The 21853-nt window shown below is 41.4% G+C and overlaps 2 protein-coding genes across 7 annotated transcripts in view; one reads left to right on the top strand and one right to left on the bottom strand.

The window, feature by feature from the left end:
* The window catches only part of LOC117148046 (tyramine beta-hydroxylase), a 32993-nt gene that overhangs the window by 3885 nt on the left and 7255 nt on the right, over positions 1–21853 (bottom strand). For all 6 annotated transcript variants that reach the window (XM_033315228.1, XM_033315225.1, XM_033315229.1 and 3 more), the window contains exons 3-5: positions 691–1049; positions 483–634; positions 33–424 (exon numbers count right to left, since the gene is read on the bottom strand). In XM_033315228.1, the coding sequence (XP_033171119.1) occupies positions 33–424; positions 483–634; positions 691–1049 (903 nt within the window). The remainder of the gene's footprint in view (positions 1–32; positions 425–482; positions 635–690; positions 1050–21853) is intronic.
* On the top strand, positions 3614–5439 carry LOC117148047 (DM7 family protein GD24576). Its single transcript, XM_033315232.1, has one exon. It carries the CDS (start codon positions 3708–3710, stop codon positions 5325–5327), a length of 1620 nt encoding a protein of 539 aa, XP_033171123.1. The 5' UTR covers positions 3614–3707; the 3' UTR covers positions 5328–5439.

Below are 21853 nucleotides of genomic sequence, written 5' to 3'. Positions count from 1 at the left end.
ATCGCCCACTTCCATTTCGCCCTACTACTCACCAGACTGCTTTTCCGGATTATTGAAATGAACCTCCAGCCGAACATACGGATTGAAGCCGGGTCCGCCGATTGGCAGGCCGGCCTCCGGAGGATAGGTAAAGGTGCCGGCTCCCATGGCCCACAGGACCATCACTTTAGAGCAGATCTTGGCCCGTGGCGGCAATTGTTCGCAGTCGCCGTTGTACAGGGGAATCTCCTCGTGCTCGCCGGCCTCGCAGTGGAAGACTTCCATGTGGTGCACGATGCCCGGCGTCCGGATGAGCGGCTCGAACTGGACGATGTGATGGCGACGCCGGAGATTGCCCTCCAGTCGCTGAACGTGACACCAGTAGGTGGTCTCCTGGCTGGGAATTGCCGCCTCCTGCAGGGTGATCTCCATGTGATCCAGCTCGCTGGTGGGATAAGTATTTACGTTATATACCAACCTCTACATATATCACAACCACTTACGTCTCGGGTATAAGTATCTTGTCGGCCCGGAGCAGCTGTAGCATCTTAACACCCGCCTCGTGCGGAGCCGTCACATTGGGCAGGGCGAACTGGTGATCCTCCAGGGCCAGCTCCGTTTCACCACGGGCCCAAACCACGTACATTGTGCCCTCCTGCAAAATAGACACATCATTATCCCCGATTATTGACTGTCCGATGCTCAACTCACATGGAGTCGCAGATCCAAAGGGTCACAGGTATCGAACTTGCGCCTAAAGGCCAGCGTGAACTCATCCATCTTGAAGACCTCACAGTCCTGCTGGTAGTCCCGCCTCACCCACTGCCCATCCGGACTGGTGTACGTATCGGTTACTGCGTTGAAGAACCCATTCTGATTCTCAAAGAAGCAAATATCCGCATCCGCCAAAGCGCCGCGCTTGGAGAACCCCAGATAGAACCAGCGGTGTTGTTCGTTGAAAGCATTCTGCAAGTGGAAAAGCACCTCCTGCTTGTACCAGTCCACCATCCAGCTCAGCTTAATCTCCTTGTCGTCCAGGTAGATCTCGTGAAGCTTTGTGTCGGATAAACCTTAAGGTAGTGATTGGAAACATTGTTTCATAAGGAGCATTTCAAATTTGCAAAAAATTGAACAAACATAGAATTCCCAAATTTGAAATCCATTTGGATTAAAAAAACCAATTCATCGAGGTAAAACATTCCATATATGGGCCATTATTTTATATGTTTTGCTAAAATTACCGCTCCTGGTTACCAATACTAAAAACCCCTTTCACTTTTAAGCTGATTTTGTGAAATTAATTTTTGGCCAAATTTTCACTTTTTTTGTAAGGGGTACCATCATCAAAATTTGGAAAAAAATGAAACATCCTAGAATTCCCAAACTTGAATGCAGATCGATTGGGATTTAAGAAACAAACTCAACGAGGTATGACATTCCATATTTGGGTAATTATTTCGAATGTTTTGATCAAAATACGAAATATTTTTTTCACAAAAAATCTGGGAAAATAATTTTGGCAAAAAACTGAAATTTCAAATTGGCTTTTTTGGCTATAACTTGACTAAAAATGGTCACAGAGCAAAAAGGAGTACCATTTTGTACTCCTTACAACCAATACTAACAACCCCTTTCACTTTTAAGCTGATTTTGTGAAATTAATTTTTGGCCAAATTTTCACTTTTTTTGTAAGGGGTACCATCATCAAAATTTGCAAAAAAATTAAACATCCTAGAATTCCCAAACTTGAATGCAGATCGATTGGGATTTAAGAAACAAACTCAACGAGGTATGACATTCCATATTTGGGTAATTATTTCGAATGTTTTGATCAAAATACCAAATATTTTTTTCACAAAAAATATGGGAAAATAATTTTGGCAAAAAACTGAAATTTCAAATTGGCTTTTTTGGCTATAACTTGACTAAAAATGGTCACAGAGCAAAAAGGAGTACCATTTTGTACTCCTTGCAACCAATACTAACAACCCCTTTCACTTTTAAACTGATTTTGTAAAATTAATTTTTGGCCACATTTTCGCATTTTTTGTAAGGGGTACCATCATCAAAATTTGCAAAAAATTGAAACCTCCTAGAATTCCAAAACTTGAATGCAATTCGATTGGGATTTAAGAAACAAACTCAACGAGGTATGACATTCCATATTTGGGTAATTATTTCGAATGTTTTGATCAAAATACCAAATATTTTTTTCACAAAAAATCTGAGAAAATATTTTTGGCAAAAAAATGAAATTTCAAATTTGCTTTTTTTGGCTATAACTTGACTAAAAATGGTCAGAGAGCAAAAAGGAGTACCATTTTGTACTCCTTACAACCAATACTAACAACCCCTTTCACTTTTAAACTGATTTTGTAAAATTAATTTTTGGCCAAATTTTCGCATTTTTTGTAAGGGGTACCATCATCAAAATTTGCAAAAAAATTAAACATCCTAGAATTCCCAAACTTGAATGCAGATCGATTGGGATTTAAGAAACAAACTCAACGAGGTATGACATTCCATATTTGGGTAATTATTTCGAATGTTTTGATCAAAATACCAAATATTTTTTTCACAAAAAATATGGGAAAATAATTTTGGCAAAAAACTGAAATTTCAAATTGGCTTTTTTGGCTATAACTTGACTAAAAATGGTCACAGAGCAAAAAGGAGTACCATTTTGTACTCCTTACAACCAATACTAACAACCCCTTTCACTTTTAAGCTGATTTTGTGAAATTAATTTTTGGCTAAATTTTCACTTTTTTTGTAAGGGGTACCATCATCAAAATTTGCAAAAAAATTAAACATCCTAGAATTCCCAAACTTGAATGCAGATCGATTGGGATTTAAGAAACAAACTCAACGAGGTATGACATTCCATATTTGGGTAATTATTTCGAATGTTTTGATCAAAATACGAAATATTTTTTTCACAAAAAATCTTGGAAAATATTTTTGACAAAAAACTGAAATTTCAAATTGGCTTTTTGGCTATAACTTGACTAAAAATGGTCACAGAGCAAAAAGGAGCACCATTTTGTACTCCTTACAACCAATACTAACAACCCCTTTAAACTAATTTTGTCAAATATTGTAAATTTTTGGCCATGCAAGTCGATTGGGATTTTAAAAACATAATCAAAATGCAATGCTCAAGTTTGCATTCAAATTTGGGAAAACTTTATTTTTCAATTTTTTTACGTTGACAAAACATATTAAAAAAGTTGCATGCTATTAGAATTTGTTAAAAATAGTTTTTTCTGCATTTACTAGACCACGATAGTGTCACTTTTCTGGAATAGTGGCCCTTTCAGTCACTATTTGTGGTAGCCAGCGAAACCAAATAATTTTCACTCAACAGCCGGTGGAGGTTCCTAAAAGGCGGGGCTTCGCTTTCAAGTGCGACGCTACGGAGGCATTGAACCTGCAGTAATATATACATATGTATGTTGGACGAGTGTCATCAACCGCTTAAAAGTATCTTAAAGATTGTGGCTTCGATCGCTTAAAAATTCCATAAAGATTCATCCTTGGCGACGGATTTGTTTTGAAATATGTTTTCATTTGAGTTCGCCGCTTTAGAATAGATATTTCATTCACAATATCAGTTGTCAGATCAGAAACTGAAAAATTTATTATTATTCAGTGAATAGAGAACAAATTCCAGAGCGGGATTAAGTATAGATATTTTTTTTTAATTTAACTAATTGTTAGTAAGCGAAATGCTGCGAATGGATACTGTGCATCGTGATAAAGATCAGGTGGTGATCTTGAAGAAGACCAATTACTTGCCCTATCTGGTGAACCTGTTCATCCCGAAGTTGTTCTACCCAGAGAAGATTGTGGTGGCCCGGCTGTATCTCAACGTCAATAAGCACGATAAGCATGCAGCCGAAAACTTTAAGGGAACCGAGACCCCATGCTTTGATGTTCCGCCTTCCCTGTTCTCGGATAAGGTGCCGATGGACAAGATCGTCTTTCTGCCCACGGTGATGTTGCCCATGGGCTTCGCAGCCGGCGGGGTTTTTGGGCCGGGTGTCCTTTCACGGCGTTCCTATCCCATCGACTTGAAGGCCGCTGGTCACAAGGGTCAAACGCCGCCGCTGTTCGTCGGTCTGCGCATGGATATCCAGGCGCCGACAAGGGTGGAGAGTCTCCTGAAAGAAGTGTGTGAATCCCAACCAGCTCAGGACATATTAATGAATTGGGTGCGTGCCAGCAATAACCTTATAAATGGGAAACAGCCAAAAGAACAAGAGCTTCGCGATGAATTTTCCCTATCGATGGTCTTTAACTTGCCGACTCCACCGAGTCCACCGTCGCCCTATCCATATGGCCGTATCCCGTTGCAGTTCACAATATACACCCCGGATCTGTCCAATGTTCTGTTGCTTATGTCGCACCAGCGCGACCTTACGGTGGCCATTCTGTCCACCGTTAACAATCCGCATGTTCCATCTGTGGCATTCGCCGCCATGGGCGACGAGGAGGAGTGCCCCAAGTTCGAGCTGCCCCTCAGTGCTTTTCCCACATTCGAGGGCGTCAATCGTCCAATCTTTCTGCCCAAGCGTTTCATGCCCAAAGGATTCGAAGCCGGCTGCGTCTTAAAGCCGGGAGCTCTTTCCGACCTGTGGTTCATGGACTACATAGGACGTTTTGGTCCAACACAGCCGCAGCATAGCGGTTCCATCACACCACCGCTGTTCGTTGGCAAGATCTGCCGCGAAGAGCCGACCGTCGATATGATAAGGAACATCCAACTTGAGATCGAAAAGAAAGCCAGCGAAGATGCAACGCTTCCAGCTGTCAAACCTAAAATTGACATTAGCATCACCAAGGGCTTCATGGTAATGGAAACAGCGGCGGAGGACCCGAAGCCCCCAAAGGGTGCTTACAGTGTGCAAAGCTACGAAGAGGCGTTTGATGATGGATGCGTTGTGAAGGTGGCCAAGAAAGTGGCCACTGAAGCCACAGACGCTCGAGGAAGGGATGAAATACGTACAAGTTGCGATCAGTCCCAGGAGAAGGATAAAGGTTCAGCTGAGACTGATAAGAAACACCTATCTTGCTTTCATGTTGATAGCGACATTGATAATATTGCCATGGCCATGGCCCGTATGGGCATCGCCGATATCAGTCTGCCGGCCGAGGGGGAGGCAATGCCCGGAATCGATGGTGATCGCGCTGTGATTCAGTTGAGCCATGTCCTCGAGGATCGTAACCAGATCCGCTCCCACACTGACAAGTTGATGCAGGATCACATCTTTCGGATGAATCGCAACCGCATGCTGGCCCTGCGTCAGCCATTTACTTGTTTCGGGTGCGCGCGAAAAAACAAATAATAGTCCAAATGTTGGATGGCTGTACCTCGATAAACTTTTAATTCAACTACCAATCGAGTGATATTTACAGCTGAAAATGTTTTACTTTGTTTCTGTTTCTTCAATAAATTAGTTATTCAAATTGCAAATATTATTTCGTTTCCATTTTTTTTATTTTTATAAAAGAAATGTTTCCAATTGCAAACAAAACATTAACTATAATGTTTTACCACATTGTGGTAAAAATGCTTTGTTAACAATTTCAAGATTTTTTTTTTTGTGAGTCCAGCTTTGAATTGGATAGCGCTTTTGTTGGTTAGATACCCACATCCTGTGGAAAGGTCCTGGTTCAATTTATTAATTAGGGCACTTGAGAGATTGTATGCGATGCGATTGAATGGCCCAGCTGCGAGGCCAATTTCCAGCTGGAGCCGATGCTGACAGTGTTATCCGACCTGTTACCCAGCTAAAGTCCTTCTGGACACCCCGCCATCCAGCGTCAGGCGGAGTTATTGCAGGCCATTAAGCCGGCTACACTGCTTTGGTTACCAATTCTTAGGCAACTGGGCAACATCCGTGGATATGGCGCGATAATCAAGTTGCCTTCTACTAATTACCCAAATAAAAGCGAGCCACGCGACTTCAATTTATCCACCACCCAGTCCATAAGTCCATATAACCAGTAACTGAGTAGCTCGCGATGTCGTGGTTAACCGGGGCATCCATGAAGTCCGGGGCACAAAGGACAGCGTGGATTTATGTTGGCAGCGACTTGGTCGAAACGGCAGCACATCAGGCACATCAATTACGGCAACAATATCAACAACAACAGCAATCATGGATCCAGTGGAGCGACAGTAACGAGAGCGAAGGAAAACCCAATAAAATGTCAAATCCAATTGGCAAACATACGCCGAGATCGAGGACGACGAGAACGATGAGGACGAGGATGCGGATGCGAATGAGGATGAGGACCATGGCCAGGACTCTGGATGCGGATGTGAATGGGGCTATGCACGGCAGTTCGTAAAGTATATCAAACAGTTTGCCATGGCGCCAATAAGTAAAAAAAAATATTGAAAAAGTATACATATTTCGTGGCAAATTAAAAGAAAAAATAATAATAATAATATGATAATTGTTCATGGGTGCTGCAAAAGTTGGAGAATAGATATTAGAATGCTGCTTAATAAACGATTTTAGCACTCAAGCGAATTATAGATCAGAAACTCAATTTAAACGAATCCAAGCAGCTGGCTAACTGATTATTTCTTACAGTGTAGCTAGATGAAGATACAGAAGGCAGTGGAGAAGCGAAAGCGAGAGCGACAATAAAAACACTCGATTACAATCAAAAGTGACAGGGGTCCGTGGTTTTTTTACACGGTATCAGGGGGGGGAGCGGCTTTTGACATGGGTGCGGGCGGACAGGAGTGAAGCGGAGTGGGTGCATAGGATTCCGGGCAGTGGGCACTGGTGCGTTGATGAATTTCGCTTTCTGCTCGCTCGCTGTCCATGCCAGAGCAGTTCAATCACGTTCGGCGGAAGTAATATGCCCCCAAAAACGAGTTTGGCCACCAGCCGGCACATGGCGCCCATGGCCCCCATCGTCCAGCAATTGGCCACCCACTCTCCCCTTTCCGCACCTTAAACCACCGTCTGTGTTTGCCACTAAAATTGATTTGTTACTGTACATATGTCTCACTTCACTTTTACAAGGCGCACGGACACGGATACGAATACAGATACAGATACAAATACAAATACCAATACAGATAAAGATACAGATACAACTGCAGATACAAATACAGTTACAGATACATTGGCCCAACCGCAAGGACCCCAACGAAGCGGAACTGGAAAACCCCAAAAAGCCCCGCTGCTTTCTTTTTCCGGTGAAAGTTTGGTAATACGAAACAAATCGGTTTCGTAGTTACGTTCCCACCATTTGCCATTTCGCCATTGTTACGCGGAAAGTGAGAATCTGAGAATTCAGTTGGAGATGGTTTGAACTCATAATTGGCTCGTTGATCCCAAAATGTTTGGCTCGCATTATAGTTGCTCGTTTTTGCTGGTAAATGAGCATAATTAAAAAAAAAAGAGGAACATTTTAGAACATCTTCTTTCTGTGATGGAATCAGCGACCTTGAGCCGCATCTCATTGGAATTCCTTGTGAGTCTCGCCATATCCCCCATCCACATAATAGCCGTATTATACTAGTACTCACAAATATCCATATTTACCTAAGTAATTCAATTTGTATCGCTGCTCTTTGTATTACTTTTACGTTTTGATTGGAATGGGTTGGTGCGCGTTCATTGTAGATTCAGTTGGTGGAACTGGCCCAGTTGATTTGATTTGCCATTGATTGGGCTGCCATCGAAATTTACGCTCTCTGTTCGGTCTTTTGGCCATTTGATTCCCGGCGAACAATTGCCAATGGGCCACACATACACCAAAATACATATATGTATGTATGTACATCCATGCAGTTCATAAGACGACGGCGGTATAAGTGTGATAAAATTTAATAAACTTGAAGTTTATTGCATTTGCTCGACTGCGTCCCTTAGCCAATCGAAAACTTTTTCGATTTTTCCAATCCGCTTGAACTTGAAATGCCATTTTGACGCACCACTCATTCGGCTTCATTTTTTTTTCTTTTTTTTTGCCTTATTTTCAGGCGAAGGGAGTTAAACTGGTGCGGATCCTTGGGACTGCGCCGCATAGTTTTGTGTCTCCGGACTGATGAGATGACGGAAGCGATGAGGATGTTGGCGTTGGCGGAAATGCCAAGGCGCACAGGAATTTTCTTATTATTTACTGGATGCGATGCGGACGGCACTTGAAGGCATGTCCAATTTCTTGCCACCCACCAGTCTCACTCTGGATTCTCCTCTCGCAAAATCCACCCGCCCACCCAGCGAACATACCGAAGTGCTTCTCGAAACTACACTGCGATAAAATGCTGCACCTTAGGCAGTGCTCTCAAAATGAAACATAAAATGCTTAACTGCTTTACTCCGAAATAGGAAAAGAAAATTTTTACAAAATAAACATATAAAAGAAAACACACTTGATTTATTGATTGACGTTTAACTAAACATTTTTGCCAGTGTAATTTTTGCATTTGGACGTTGGGCTGCCAAAGGCGCTCCGGGATGATGTCATTATAATAATGTTATATGCACAAATCGTCAATTGGTTTGGCCCGAGGACGATTTAGCATGGCTTTAACCATCGCACATCCCTCCCCCCCCCTCTTATTTGTCGCATTTCGAGCATTTCCCTTTCCTTTCACTTCCCATTCCCTGATCCACTCGCATTCCGATTCCCATTCGCTCATTCAAATTGCCGCTCAAGTGACGCAAAAGCATCTGGGGAATGAAATGTTCGTGCTTTCCCCCTGTATTCCCCACCTTCACCGCTTTCCCCCCCTTTTTGGCTGCCCCACTTAACACTTTATTGGATTCCGTTTGCGGATGCCAGTCGGTTTGCTGTTCTTGCTGTTCCTGTTACTCTTATCACTTATCACTTATCATTATCCGCGCCCTCAGCTGTCCACTTCGATTGCCATGTTGTCCAGGACATTGGCTCATAATACAGATAGACTGAGCCCTCGTCCTTTGGATTATGCAATAGCTCGTCATGAGCAGTTCGCAATCGTCAAAGCGCCATTATCCATTATCCCTGGCCAGCTGTAAAATATGTTTGACAGCAGCATAACATTTGAAAAGTTCTGCCTACTTTTCATAGCTTGCACCAGTTGAGTAATAAGTATCATTTAGTCGACTTCTGCAAGAGCTTGTGATATGGTCGCGCCTCCTCTTTGATTGAGACAAATATTTGCACAAATTTCGCTTTCGCTTAGACAACCCACAAACATTCCTTTCCGCTGGCAAAACCCTCAGAAATGCGGTGGCGGCTCAATATAAATTATTGAGGATTTATTGGATGTACTGCCTACACGCTCACACACACACCCCCACACACACTCACACATGTTTATTGGCATTTTAATGGACTTCCTTTCACTTCCCCGCACACAAAAAAAAACTCCTTGGTGATGATAGCTTTTTTAACACATTTCTAGAGGGCTTTGCATCAAGACGGCAAAAAAGAAACCTAAAGTTTTGAACATAAAAGCGCTATGTTAATATGACATATTTTATTACTAAAAAATATATTTTTTTGTGTATAAGAATTTGCATTTTCTTCGCTTTTTCCCTTTACCAAATCACCAGATCGCCAAATTCGCACATTGTCTTGTACAAATGAGCGCACGTTTAGTTTATCATAAAGCTTATTTATGGCAACCACTTTGCGCCACCTTTCGATGATGATTCCCAATGTGATGATGATGATGACCGATCCTGGGAAAGGTGTGCTCAGGTACCACATACATAGGCAGAGGGAGGCTGGTTCACCAACCGCCGTGACACATTGAGTAATGACACCCTCCAGTCGATAATCCATTAGGATGTCCGACAAACTGGGCCCTATGAATCGTTAATGTCTCCGGGGAGTGCTGTTTAGTTGAGTTATTATTTATTTTTTTTTTGCGAATAAAAGGGTCTGGGATAAATGGCAGTAAATGGTAGAATTGAAACCAATGTCAGAAGAGCATTTTGCCATAACTCGAAGCCAAGTTAAATGGCCAACTGTCAAACTTATCAAAAGCAAAGAGAAACTAATCTGTGCCAAGGCCTTAAGTTTGGTAATACACTGAGAGTAATGTATATCTAAGTAGCGAGCCTTCACTTATCTAGAAGGTTGACCACACCATTACTATTGTTTTTCGAAGTGTAGTTAAGCTTTCAAGGTCGTCATTCTCAAGGATCTGAGACAAGTCCTTCCTTCGATCATAAAGAGTCATAAAGCGCCATAAAACAGCAAGCGTATTTTACGCGTTAATTTAGTTTGCACTTTTTTTCCTTTTTTTTTGGGCAGTTCGCGTGGCATATGGATAGCCCCCAAAGGCGACATTTGGCATCCAATACAGGGAAGGAAGCGGGAAAACGGAAAACGGAAAACCGGGAGCTGCATATGTTAGAAGGTGGCGAGGATAAACGTGGCGCGGCCAAAACGCACGTGAATGTAAACTGCCGCAGGCTGTTGCATAAATAACAAAGCCGCCAAATTGCCACGGCCACGTTTTTGGCCCAAATGACGCTATGACCACTCGCAAAAAAAAAAATTAAAACCAAAACCGAAACCAAAAAGAAACCAGCATAAACCACAAAAAAAATAGAGTGGGAAGGTCCAAAACTGCGGCTGCGACTGCGGCCTGTGATAAATAAATTAAAAGGCACACGCAAAACAGCGGGAATAGCCCAAAGTTTCCCATGCAAGTTGAACCTAATAAAGCTGACCACGCACCGCAAACTGGCCGGCTGCGGGGGTGGGGTTGGTTGGGCGGATGCGGGGCTGGTACATGTGTGGCCAAGTCGGTAAAAAAAACCGCCAACGCGTGGCCACACAACGGCCCAAAGCGGCAAAAACGGCCCAAAAGCGAAGCTGCAAAGCCGCAGTCCTAAACAAAATTGATAAAACCAAAAAAGAAAAAAAACTAAAAAAAGAAAGGCAGACGCATGGAGGAGCATGATCGATGCCAGAAATACCCTATAATTTACGCCAGTTCAGCTTAAACTTAATATAAACCAAAACAAGCCATAAAACAATAAATAACTTAAATTTCAAAAACTTAATAAAAAACAAATTATATAAGCACAATATAATTCAATTTAAAAATATTCCTTTTACCTTTTGCACATACACTTCATTTTTGGTTTTCTCTGTGCGAAAAAGTCCGAAAAAGGTTAGTGGCACAAATTAAATAAAACTATCAACTTTCTGATCTGTTGGTAATAATGAATTGCGAAACTTTATCCTAGCTGTTGATACGAACGAAATGGGGTTTTTGTAAATACTTTTTCGCCATTTGCTAACTTTACGTCCGCAACAAAACAACCAATTTATATAGTAACAAAAAAAAATACCCACTTCAACTTCAAATGGATAACAAGCGATGTCCAAACGAGTGCAGCTGCAAAACTGCATGCTGGCTGCTGGGTGACCAAGGACCAAGGACCAAGGACCAAGGACCCTGTTTTCATTTGGTCACTTGATGCCACTAGCAACAAAAAAATGGCTAAATCTGCGGAGGAGCGAGCGGAGAAACCGAAGAAAAACAATCTAAGGTGATCAGAATATCAAGTGGCAAAAAAAGAAAAGAAAGAAAGAGCTGATGACAGAAACATATTGGGTTTCCATATGCCAACTGCTCTATAAGCAGGACTCTCCAAAAATCTACATAGCTTACAGCTGTTTCTCTAATTTCAAAAATCACAGGTATATATATATACAATATATAAATCCAAGTAGTATTTAATACACACAAGTATTCCGTGTTATCACGATTTCCAGATCTCTAGTCAAGTTCTTGAGAGCTAATCAGTCCACCCAACTGATTCGGGTTTTATGATGTATCCAAAGTCTACTTGATGTTCTTGGCTATGAGGCACTTGTCCCGTTAACTTGGTACCACAAAAAAAGGGCGAATGGGGCGTGGCAGGGGTCTGTGGGCGGTGGTTGGCGGTTGGCAAGGCTCACAGCCTTATCAGTGTGCCTGAGTGGGTGAGTGAGTGAGTGAGTATGTGTGCGTGCTGGCTAAATTAGGTTTCATCTTTGGGCAATTTTCCTTTTGCTATTTTGCTGCCTTTTTTGCACTCTGTTTGCAAACTAATTTACCGTTAGTTATTACTTGGCATCTGCCTGTGTGTGTGTATGTGTGTGTGTGTCTATCTCAGCATGCATATGCTGGCCATTTGTCTGCCACGCCTTGACCATAAATAACACGTTCTTTGGGGTCCTGGATACACCAACACAAACGTGCCTCACACGTATACCTACAGATACAGATACAGATGCAGATACAGATACTCACACACAGGCACACAGATACGCGCACGAACACAGCTGCAGAGTTGTCACTTATAAATGTGCAGCTATTTCCATTAAGTTGTTGTCATCACTAACATTCCTGCGAGCCTCATTTGACCATCGCCAAAGGCACTTGGCCAAAACAAAATTTGCTCCCTCTGCCACATACTCTTCGATTCTGGTTGGAGTTTTAGGCACTTGCTTTCGAGTTGAAGCTTATTCACTTCAAAACAACTTTGTTAAATATTCAAAAAGAGGAAGAGACTGTGAATTGGTTGAAGAAAATATCTTTGTGTATCTTTTATCTATAGTTACGAGCTTAATAAGTTCATATCTCTTCAATATTTTTTTGAAACTTTACAGCATTTAAACACCATTAAATTCGAAAACTGTTCGAAAAAAAACAAGTGTATCAGCTCCGTTGACGAGACTGTCTTTGTTGGACTCCTTGCTTTATTTTGGGTTTGTTTAGGCCGGACTAAGAGAAAGGTCAGGGAAACAAGTCACTAGGTAATCTACGACTAAACGGCAAATGCTCGAGGGGGGGAATGGGATTTGAATGAGGGAGGGAGACTGATGGGCTGACTGGTATACACTGGGTGGGTAACCGACTTAATCACAAGAAAAGGACGTCACAGTCTTAACTTGGCCTGCTCCCCCGCTGCCCCCCCTCTCTCTCTCTCTCCCACTCTCTCGTGCTGTCTTTGTATATGTATCTCCCGGTTTCCCCGCCCCCCTCCGTTGCCAGTCTCAGTCATTCGAATCTGCAGTGTCAGCCATTCATTTGGTTAATGACATTGTGGCGGTTGCTGCGCCAAAAGCCACAGTGGGCGAAAGGAGGCGGGTGGGGATGGGGATTCATGGCTAAGAAGGAGGCAAGAAAGTATCTCCAAGATACTTTTCAACTGACACATAAAGTTTTCGGTCGGCCCACCGTCATGTGTCCTTTGTATACACAGAGAAATATAATGGCAAACATGAAGTTAGTTCGTTTTCAAAGTTTAAACAATGTAAATAATATCAGTTACATATATATATTAAATAGTTAAACGATCTTTGATTTAATGAAGATCGGAATCCAAAAGAAGAACATATATATTGCACACCTTATGTGTATTAAAATCAAAATAGATTATTGGGCGCATGTATCACCCAACGAATTTCTCTCAGTGCTCGTGTTTATGTATGTATGCTTGTTGTGTTGCTCATGCTGCCGTTTGTTTTTGCCTGTGTGTGTGTGTTTGTTTGTGTGTGTGTGTGTGTGCATATGAAAGTGGTCGTCCGCCAACACCACTTTTGCCCCTTTATGAAGTCCAAACTCTGGTTGAATTATTTTAGCAGCAACTGTTGTCTGTCGTTGTTGTTGGCTTTGTGCTAATGCAGCATGCCCATTCACATCTGCCCCGCCTTTGTGCCCCTTGCAACACCCGCCCCCCTGGGATGTGCCAGCAAGAAATGGAAATGAAATTTAAATTAAAAAAAAAAATAAAAAAAAAAGAAAACATTAAAATAGACAAACAGACGAGAACGTTTGGAATGTAACTGAATTGAATTAAATGTACAAATGTCGAGGGCTGAGCCAGATACATAGACACATGTATATGTATATGTACATGTACATGTATATGTACGTATGTACGTATGTAGACATATGCATTTGCATAATGTTGATTTCATATATGCCTAGAATGAGTACAAAGCACAATGGTGGGATCTAGCATAAATTGTTGATGAATTACTGTTCCGCATTTAATCATATTTTAGTATAATATTATTAACGAAATACTGCTAATAAATATTATAAATTTAAATGTATATAACTCCATGTCCAAAGGAAGTAAAAGCAAGTTGACAATGCAGTTTTATATAGCAAAAAGTGCATTAAAGCTTCGGCTTACAGTTTGCATTTGAACATTAAAATGTCATCATTAGACCTCCGCTGGCAATTAAAAAAAAAAAAAACAAGTCACTAATTAATGCGCTGCTGTTAATGAAATGTAGGCCAAAAGCAGAAAAAGTTACCGAGGTCTGACTGGGGGCTTGACCAATATAGGCGCCCATCGTCGAGCGGTTTAGTGACTTAATAATGGCTCAACATTTGCATGGCTAACACACACACACACACACACTCGTGCTGCTGCTGCACATGGCCAACACAGGCACACACATACATATGCATGTATGTATGATTCAATTTGGCTGCAATGAAGACATTGACACGCCCCCCGGCTAAAATACCGCCCATCGCCGTCACATTCCACAACATTCTTCACATCGTCCACATCCTCCGCTTGGCAACTCCCACATTTGCAACCCAACTGAACTCTCTCACTAATGAGTTTCAAATGGAAAGTACTCAATGAAAGTACCCCATCGCTCCGCTCCACTCCGCACCACTCCGCTCCACTCGGCCCGTCTCCACTCCTTCCATATTCCATATTCCCTGCTAGCTGCTGCTGGCCACGCCCCTTAATCGCAACGCCCTCGATTTGGAATTTTTTCCATTCTTCGATGTTGGACAGGACGACCCTTTTGGGCACTCGGGCACTTGGGCTCTTGGGCACTTGATGCATCGCACTCGAACGCCCGGCGATGCGATAATGGCTGCATGGAGATTGCTGAATGGAGGATGCATGCAGGATGAAGGATGAAGGATGCAGGATGGATCGGCTGATGATTCCCGATTTCCAAATGGTTTTCCTTTTAATGTGCGCCACATACCATAGTTGACCCAAATCGGCAGAGGAGCAGTGGTTGCTTGGTTGCCTTAGTCGCTTCATGGACTTGGATTTGGATTTAGATTTGGCTTTAGAGCTGTAGTTGCTTCTGGTATGGACTTTGGACCACTACAACTCCGATAAAAATGACTGACAGACAGAAACGAAATTTGAATTTTGCATAGAACATTTTGAAGCCATAATAAATCCGCACAAATTTTACTGCTGCTACTGAGAGAAAAAACGGATTAAAGATCATTAAAATGCGGATTTCAAGTAACTAACGTTTTTGCTAAGAACTTTGTGTGGTTCTGTGTAAAACTAAATAAAAATATTTAAAAAATGAAGTATTAAAATATGAAAAGTAAACTAAATGAACGATTATAATAGATTTGAATACTTATTCTTTGCAGCGCAATGATTTCAAGTAGCTAACGTTTTTGCAAGGAACTTAATGTGGTGCTATCTAAAACCAAATAAAAATATTTAAAAAATGAAATATTAAAATATGAAAAGTAAACTAAATGAACGATTATAATAGATTTGAATACTAATTCTTTGCAGCGCAATGCCGCCTCCACTTCGTCGACTTTAATGAGTTGCAAAATGTTCCACATGGAAACATTTGAGAACGGAATGAAGCCCGGCAGCGTTTTGTAATTGGCTAAAAGAGAGCGGTGCGGCGGGGGTGGGGTTGTGGGGTGGATTCAAAAATGAAATTATACACCACAAGGACATGCCCGGGATGGCTAAAAATGGGTGGGGCTAAGCTAACGTTGCACGGGGCGAACCTAATTTAATCAGGCAACGAAAATCAATTTAAAATAGATTTACTTTGGCGCGCTAATTGAGGCGCAGCCAAAACGAGCGCTTTCAAGCGGTTTCGGAATTAACAAATATTTGCCGAAAACTAAGCGCGGCTATATGGTGAGCAGTTAGTTAATTAAACGCTTTTCAACGCCCCAGAAATAACAGCAGCAACAACAACCACAGCAGCAGCAACTGGGCCAGAAACAACGCGTTAACAAGCAGCGTAACGGCAACAACAATAAAAGTTGTTTAGACATAAGTAAATTACTTGGAAGCGCCATTTTGACACTTGGCTGGCGGCGGCAATTCCACAGTCCGTCGCCCTCCGCTGCCCACCGTCTCCTTCTGGCAGAAACCCCTTTCCCGGAAAATCCGTCCGCCCCTTTTTGGCCACACCCACGCTTCTCTGATGGATTTAAGTTCTCAGCAGAAAGTGTAAACAAGGAGGAAGGGCTTTCAATTGCCAGATACCAAATGGTTTTGGTAAACTTCAAGTAGTTTTGGACTTGAACAAAATCGTTGCCTATTTATAAGGGCAACCATAAAAACATTTAATAACTCGGCTAATAATTAATATTGGTAATCGAAAACATATTCTGTCATTGACAGTATACAACAGATTGTATCTAAAATTATTACAGTGCCTGCGAAGTGATATTCCAGTAAACTACTCATACGCACCGTTGCCTCTTGGTCGAAGCTAAAATATTACGTATACGCAGTGCTGGCCATAACTTTCGGCACTATCTTATCACTCAATTTAAATATTTCTAAAATGTAATTTGTTAGTGCACAAAAAGCATATACCCAGATACTAGGCGCACACCCTTTAGCCAAGGAGCAGATGAAGAAGCGTCTTCGCGAAGCGGCTAAGAAAAAGCGAGAGCGGAAGTCTGGAAAAGCTGGGGAGAAAGCAGCAGCCAAGTGCCCACAAATACATTCAAATTTAATTGAAATACAAATTGGCAGCTTTTGTTGCCAATCGTCCGCATAAAGCTCAAGCAGAAGTGGAAGCCGAAGCGAAATAACAAAGCAAATAAACAAACAAAACGGGCAGGGGAAGGACTGAAGGACTAAAGGACTAAAGGACCAAGGACGAAGGACAGCGAAATTCTGAAAGTGGAAAGCAATTTGAATTGAATCTAAATATTTATGCAGCAGTTGAGCCAAAGAAATGAAATGTTGCTTATGAAACGAAGCACTGAATGAGCCACTAACGAAGAAAGAGGCCAGAAAACTGCGAGTAAATAAAGGACTGCGCATTAACCGATCCGTGTTACCTGGCAAATAGTAGGTATTCAGGTCAAAGGTATCGAAGGTTCCCTTTCAGTTTCCATTTGAATCGAAATTCAATCAAGTGACAATTTCACTCGGAAAATAAAATCTGATTTTCTTAACGAAATACTTGCGCAACCGCGAGGCAATCATAAAGCTCATTAAGAAAAAAAGTGCAAACATTTTCACCAGGTGAGCATTTAAATGAAATAAATGTGTTAAAGTAAACCATCATTCCAGCTGCATGGCGAACTTTTAAAATGCTTCCGAAATCAAAAATTCTTGTATTAATATTTAATAAACTGTACTCAATGTCATTTTTTATTCACCAGCTAGGGCTGTCAAGTTATTGTTATCAATTAATGCATTGTGTGCTCTGAGAATGGCAAAAATAAAAATGGAACAACCAGCACTTTAATGCCTGCGAAATGTTTTTAAGCTCATACTGATGGCTTGACTTTGAAATTATGTATTCCCAGAAATTTCTTTGGAGTCACTTTTCTTTCATCTAAATTCCCCATCTCTTAAAACTGGCGAAAAACAATTTTCCAAGTCAATGATAAGCCCATCCAAATGGCCGCAAAACGGATCAAATCTGTGGACGCTGTGCATCCGGAAAGAATTCCTTCAAATAACATTGAAATACATACTTTTTATCCCTCACATATCGTCCATTTTTTAAGCAGCTCGCCTTCTTTTTAGTGTTTGTATACCAATAAGATCAAGTGGGATTTGGCCCTGGAGCGTAGTAAGTATCTACCGGATTGCATTCCGTGAAGGTCTCGCGGTTGTGTTGCCACCCACCTTTCACATGCCACATCCCACCATTCCTTTGGTCATCTTAAATCGTATTAAAGTTCTTACAACCACCATCGGAGTCAGCCAATCGTGGTCTCTTAAGAATACCATCGACATCCTTACGTACGCACACATATGGATTAAGTTGCATCAAATGATTTGCCCAATTTAAATTGCCGACATAAGGATCTACAACTCGGGTTAAATTAGCAGCGCTACCTCGGAATATCTTGATGGGTATAGAAGTCCATAATTACTTAAAAATGGTTTTATTTTCAATATACAGCTTGCAAAGTTTTTTTATATATGTTCAGAGCAGGATGATTTGTTTGTAAGACTTATATAATATCCTATTATCTTGACCGCAGCTGTACGTCGCATGCACACAGCCATGCTAAGTCTGGTTTTTTCCTTTTTTTTGGGAGGAGTGGTGGAGTGGTGGGGGAAAGAGGGGATCTGGGGGCCAACAAAACATTTCGATTCCTTCACTAACTGGAGCAAATTCAAAGAAAAATTTCCCTCAACGGCTTTGGCTTGCTTGAGCGCACTTCAAGTGGCAAGCACACACTCAAGCACACACCGTACACACCAAACACACACGTGTTGCAGCGAAAATCCTTGCTGGCGAAAATGCGAAGCGGAATGAGAAGTGAGAACGGAAAATGCAACAGAAAAACTAGCGACGCTTAATAAAGCCACACGAAGCGGAAATGAGCGAGTAATGTAAACGGAAATGCGTTGAATGACGCCATATTTGTTTTTGGGTTCCGAATGCGAATGTGGATTGGTTTCGCAATTGAAATGCTCCTCTAGCTGCGGGACACCAGTTATCCCAGTTGCTTCCCCCGAGCGGCGACAAAGTGTTAAATTGTGTTCGCCAAAGAATGACAGAACGCCGGGAAGATGTGAGGATGTGGGGATGGGTACATGGGAAGACGGGAAGACAGCCAGAGATCGGGGGAATTCCCGTTTTATGTCACCGAGAGCTGCAGGCAAAAACCCGCGGCACAGTGCATCAATTATCCCCAAATCGGGCAGATTATTAATCATGTTATTTAATTTTCAATTGATTAACAGTGGTTTAAGTCGGAAATAATGCTTATTCTTTTTGCAAATCTTATACAACAAGTTTGCATGTTCATAGCTACAAAACATCCACAGTCAGCCGAAACGTACTAATTATTATAAATATTAATGTTGCATTTAGTGTTTTTTTTTTTTTTTTTCTTACCACATTGCACCACTGTGCACACTGCACTCTGGGGACAGAGTTGTGCAAGTGTGTGCGAGCAGGACATACATCATTGGTTATTTATTGGTTTCCACTAAATAAATCGAACTGAAATTGGCAAACGTCGCAGAATGGCCATCATTGGCCTCTTCTGACCCCCTGACCTGTGCCATCCACGTACCATATCCTATATGTACACCATATACCATATACTCCTCACGTTAGCCCCGGACATATTAGGGCTGCCACCGAAAGGCGAACGGCGGCGACACGAGAAGCTAAAAGTTTGCCCAGCAAACTCAAGTCACTCCAATAAATGTTGGGCAAAGTTTTTGGCCCGCTTTGGTTCGAGCTTATTATTTATTCAGTCAAGTTTTCACTCTGACACCAAATCCCAATACATGTCCCCGTTTATTGGGTCCATACGGGCATAGGCTATATATACACGTTAATATGTATTTGCGATATATGTATGTATGTACATAAGGGGCCATCTCATTAGTTAGTCGTTTGGGCTGTTCTTAGTTAGCGGATGATTTGCCCGATTGTCAACTGATTGCAGTCGCACCCAAGTTGGCCAAAAAGCCGAAAAAGGTCCCCGAATCCGGATGAATCCAGATACAAGGGCAACTTCCAGCTGTCAAGGGGATTTGTGGGTGGGTGAGGGGAGGTTGGTGGAAGGTAAGGAACAACGATGCCGGCGATAAGAAAGGTAATAACTTTTAACACCGCTTCGAGCCACCTTCAAAGTGTGACAGAAAAAGGTGGGGGAAATGGGATGGTCGCAGCGCTTTTGGGCAAATCATTTGACATTATGTATATTCGGGCCAGATTAGATAACTGTTTTGTAATACTCACAATCTGCCGCAATGATAAATGAAATATTTTAGCATAAATAATAGGGCCATATTTAGCCGGATGACATTATCTGCAAAATGTGTGTTATAGATCTTAAATCAATGGAAATTGAAATTCGCATAAATCATACGGCAGCTGCGGTTCACTGATCCTTCTATCGATATCCACACATTTTCTAATTTAAATAAATAAACACACACACATACATCGATGATGGCTTCTTAATCCTTGTGTGGAATGGCAGCAAAATTCGCAAAAATCGATGCATAATACTCATGCAGACTGGCTAATTAAATTTTCATAGCATACTTTGGCGGGCCATTTTTGCTCTTGATTAATGACAAGTTTAGCTTGCACAACGAAATTGCAATATCAGAGTGTTTTTTTTTTTGTTCTGCACACTAATTTTATGCCCTGAAGATTGGAATTTATTAGTATATTTAGTGTGAATTATGGGCAAACACTATTTATGTCGTCTAAATTTGAGATAAAGAGCAATATATCTGGTAGACAACTAATAAATAAATTCATATCTGCGGTATATATGGTTTCAAATGAAACTTCGTTAAATAAATAATGCAGTTAAAAAGCCTAGACGAAATACTATATTTTCCAGCTATTGATTTATAAGCATTTTGGCGAGAGATTTGATATCCAAAAATGATTTCTAAGCTTCCATCTCTGAAAATGAGAAATCTCAGACGCGCTCCTTCCACTCTTTTAATTTTCCAGTCAAGTCCAGTTAGCTTAGTGCCAAGCAGTCTAAAAACGACAATAAGAGAAAGGAGGGGAACAACAACAACATAAGCGCGAGCACTTTGCACACAACAAAAGTCTCCAAACAATAACAACAACTAAATCAACACCAACAACAGAGCATTAAAAGCAAAAACACCAAGCGAAAGAAAGAGACAGACAGAGATGAAAGTCGAGCAGCGGGAGCCTAAGAAAGGGACAGAAGGTCGAAGAAAGAAATAAGGAGAGGGTGACGAGAGAGCGGAGAGAGAAGAGAGTGAGAGGGGGGCAAGCGAGCAAGAACTGCAGCTGAGCACATAAAACAAAAACAATGCAGCCAGAGAAATAAAAAACAAAAACAAAGTTAATCTCAAACAAAGGCGCCGCTTGCGAAAAAGAGTGGGTGGGGGAGGCTGTGTATAAAGTGGCAAAAGGGGAGGGGCCAAAGCCTCAAAGCGCACAGCGAAATGCTCGTAAAGCTTTCAATTAAAATTAATAAAAATCTACGCGAATTAAATAAACACCAGCTGGATTCAGAAGCAGTTGGTCAGGACAGGTGCCACAAAAAGGTGAGACCTACAAACACAATTAAGACGACTGACATAAAAAGCCCACTGAATTAAAGGGTGGGCGGGTGGTGGGTGGTGGCGATTTAACGGTAAAAGCATTTAATTGTGCTCTCTTGAAAATCGATTGGGTTGCAATTTACAGAATGTGCTTTTACAGACATTTTTTCCAATTTACTGTATTTGGCATAACAAATCGGGAAAAATACGTTGTTAAAAATCTTTTGATTTTTAATAAAACACTAATAAACACGATATGATTTCTGACAATTCTACAAATTTTTGTAGAACTATTAAGTTGAAATAAAACATTTAAGCTAACTAATAAAATCCAAATAACTTTATTATGCCAGCACACTGGCGAACTGCAATTCAATTGTTGATAGCGAGGCATTATCTTCCGCACAACGTGCTGAATTCGATTTAGCAATTAAGAACAGTTTTTTTTGTTGAATCAAATTGAACATCTCTAGTGACAGCAATTAAAGCTTTAGTTTGGCGCACTTAAACGGCTTACTTTTCGAATAAACTTTGTTGCGAGCGAAATTCAATCAAATTTGCGTTTGCATAAATGGGGTTACACAAGTCAAATGCAACTTTGAAAGCCCAAAGGA

The sequence above is a fragment of the Drosophila mauritiana genome, chromosome X (assembly GCF_004382145.1).
Source record: "Drosophila mauritiana strain mau12 chromosome X, ASM438214v1, whole genome shotgun sequence".
NCBI classification, from domain to species: domain Eukaryota; kingdom Metazoa; phylum Arthropoda; class Insecta; order Diptera; family Drosophilidae; genus Drosophila; species Drosophila mauritiana.
This window is presented reverse-complemented; position numbering and strand designations above follow the sequence as displayed.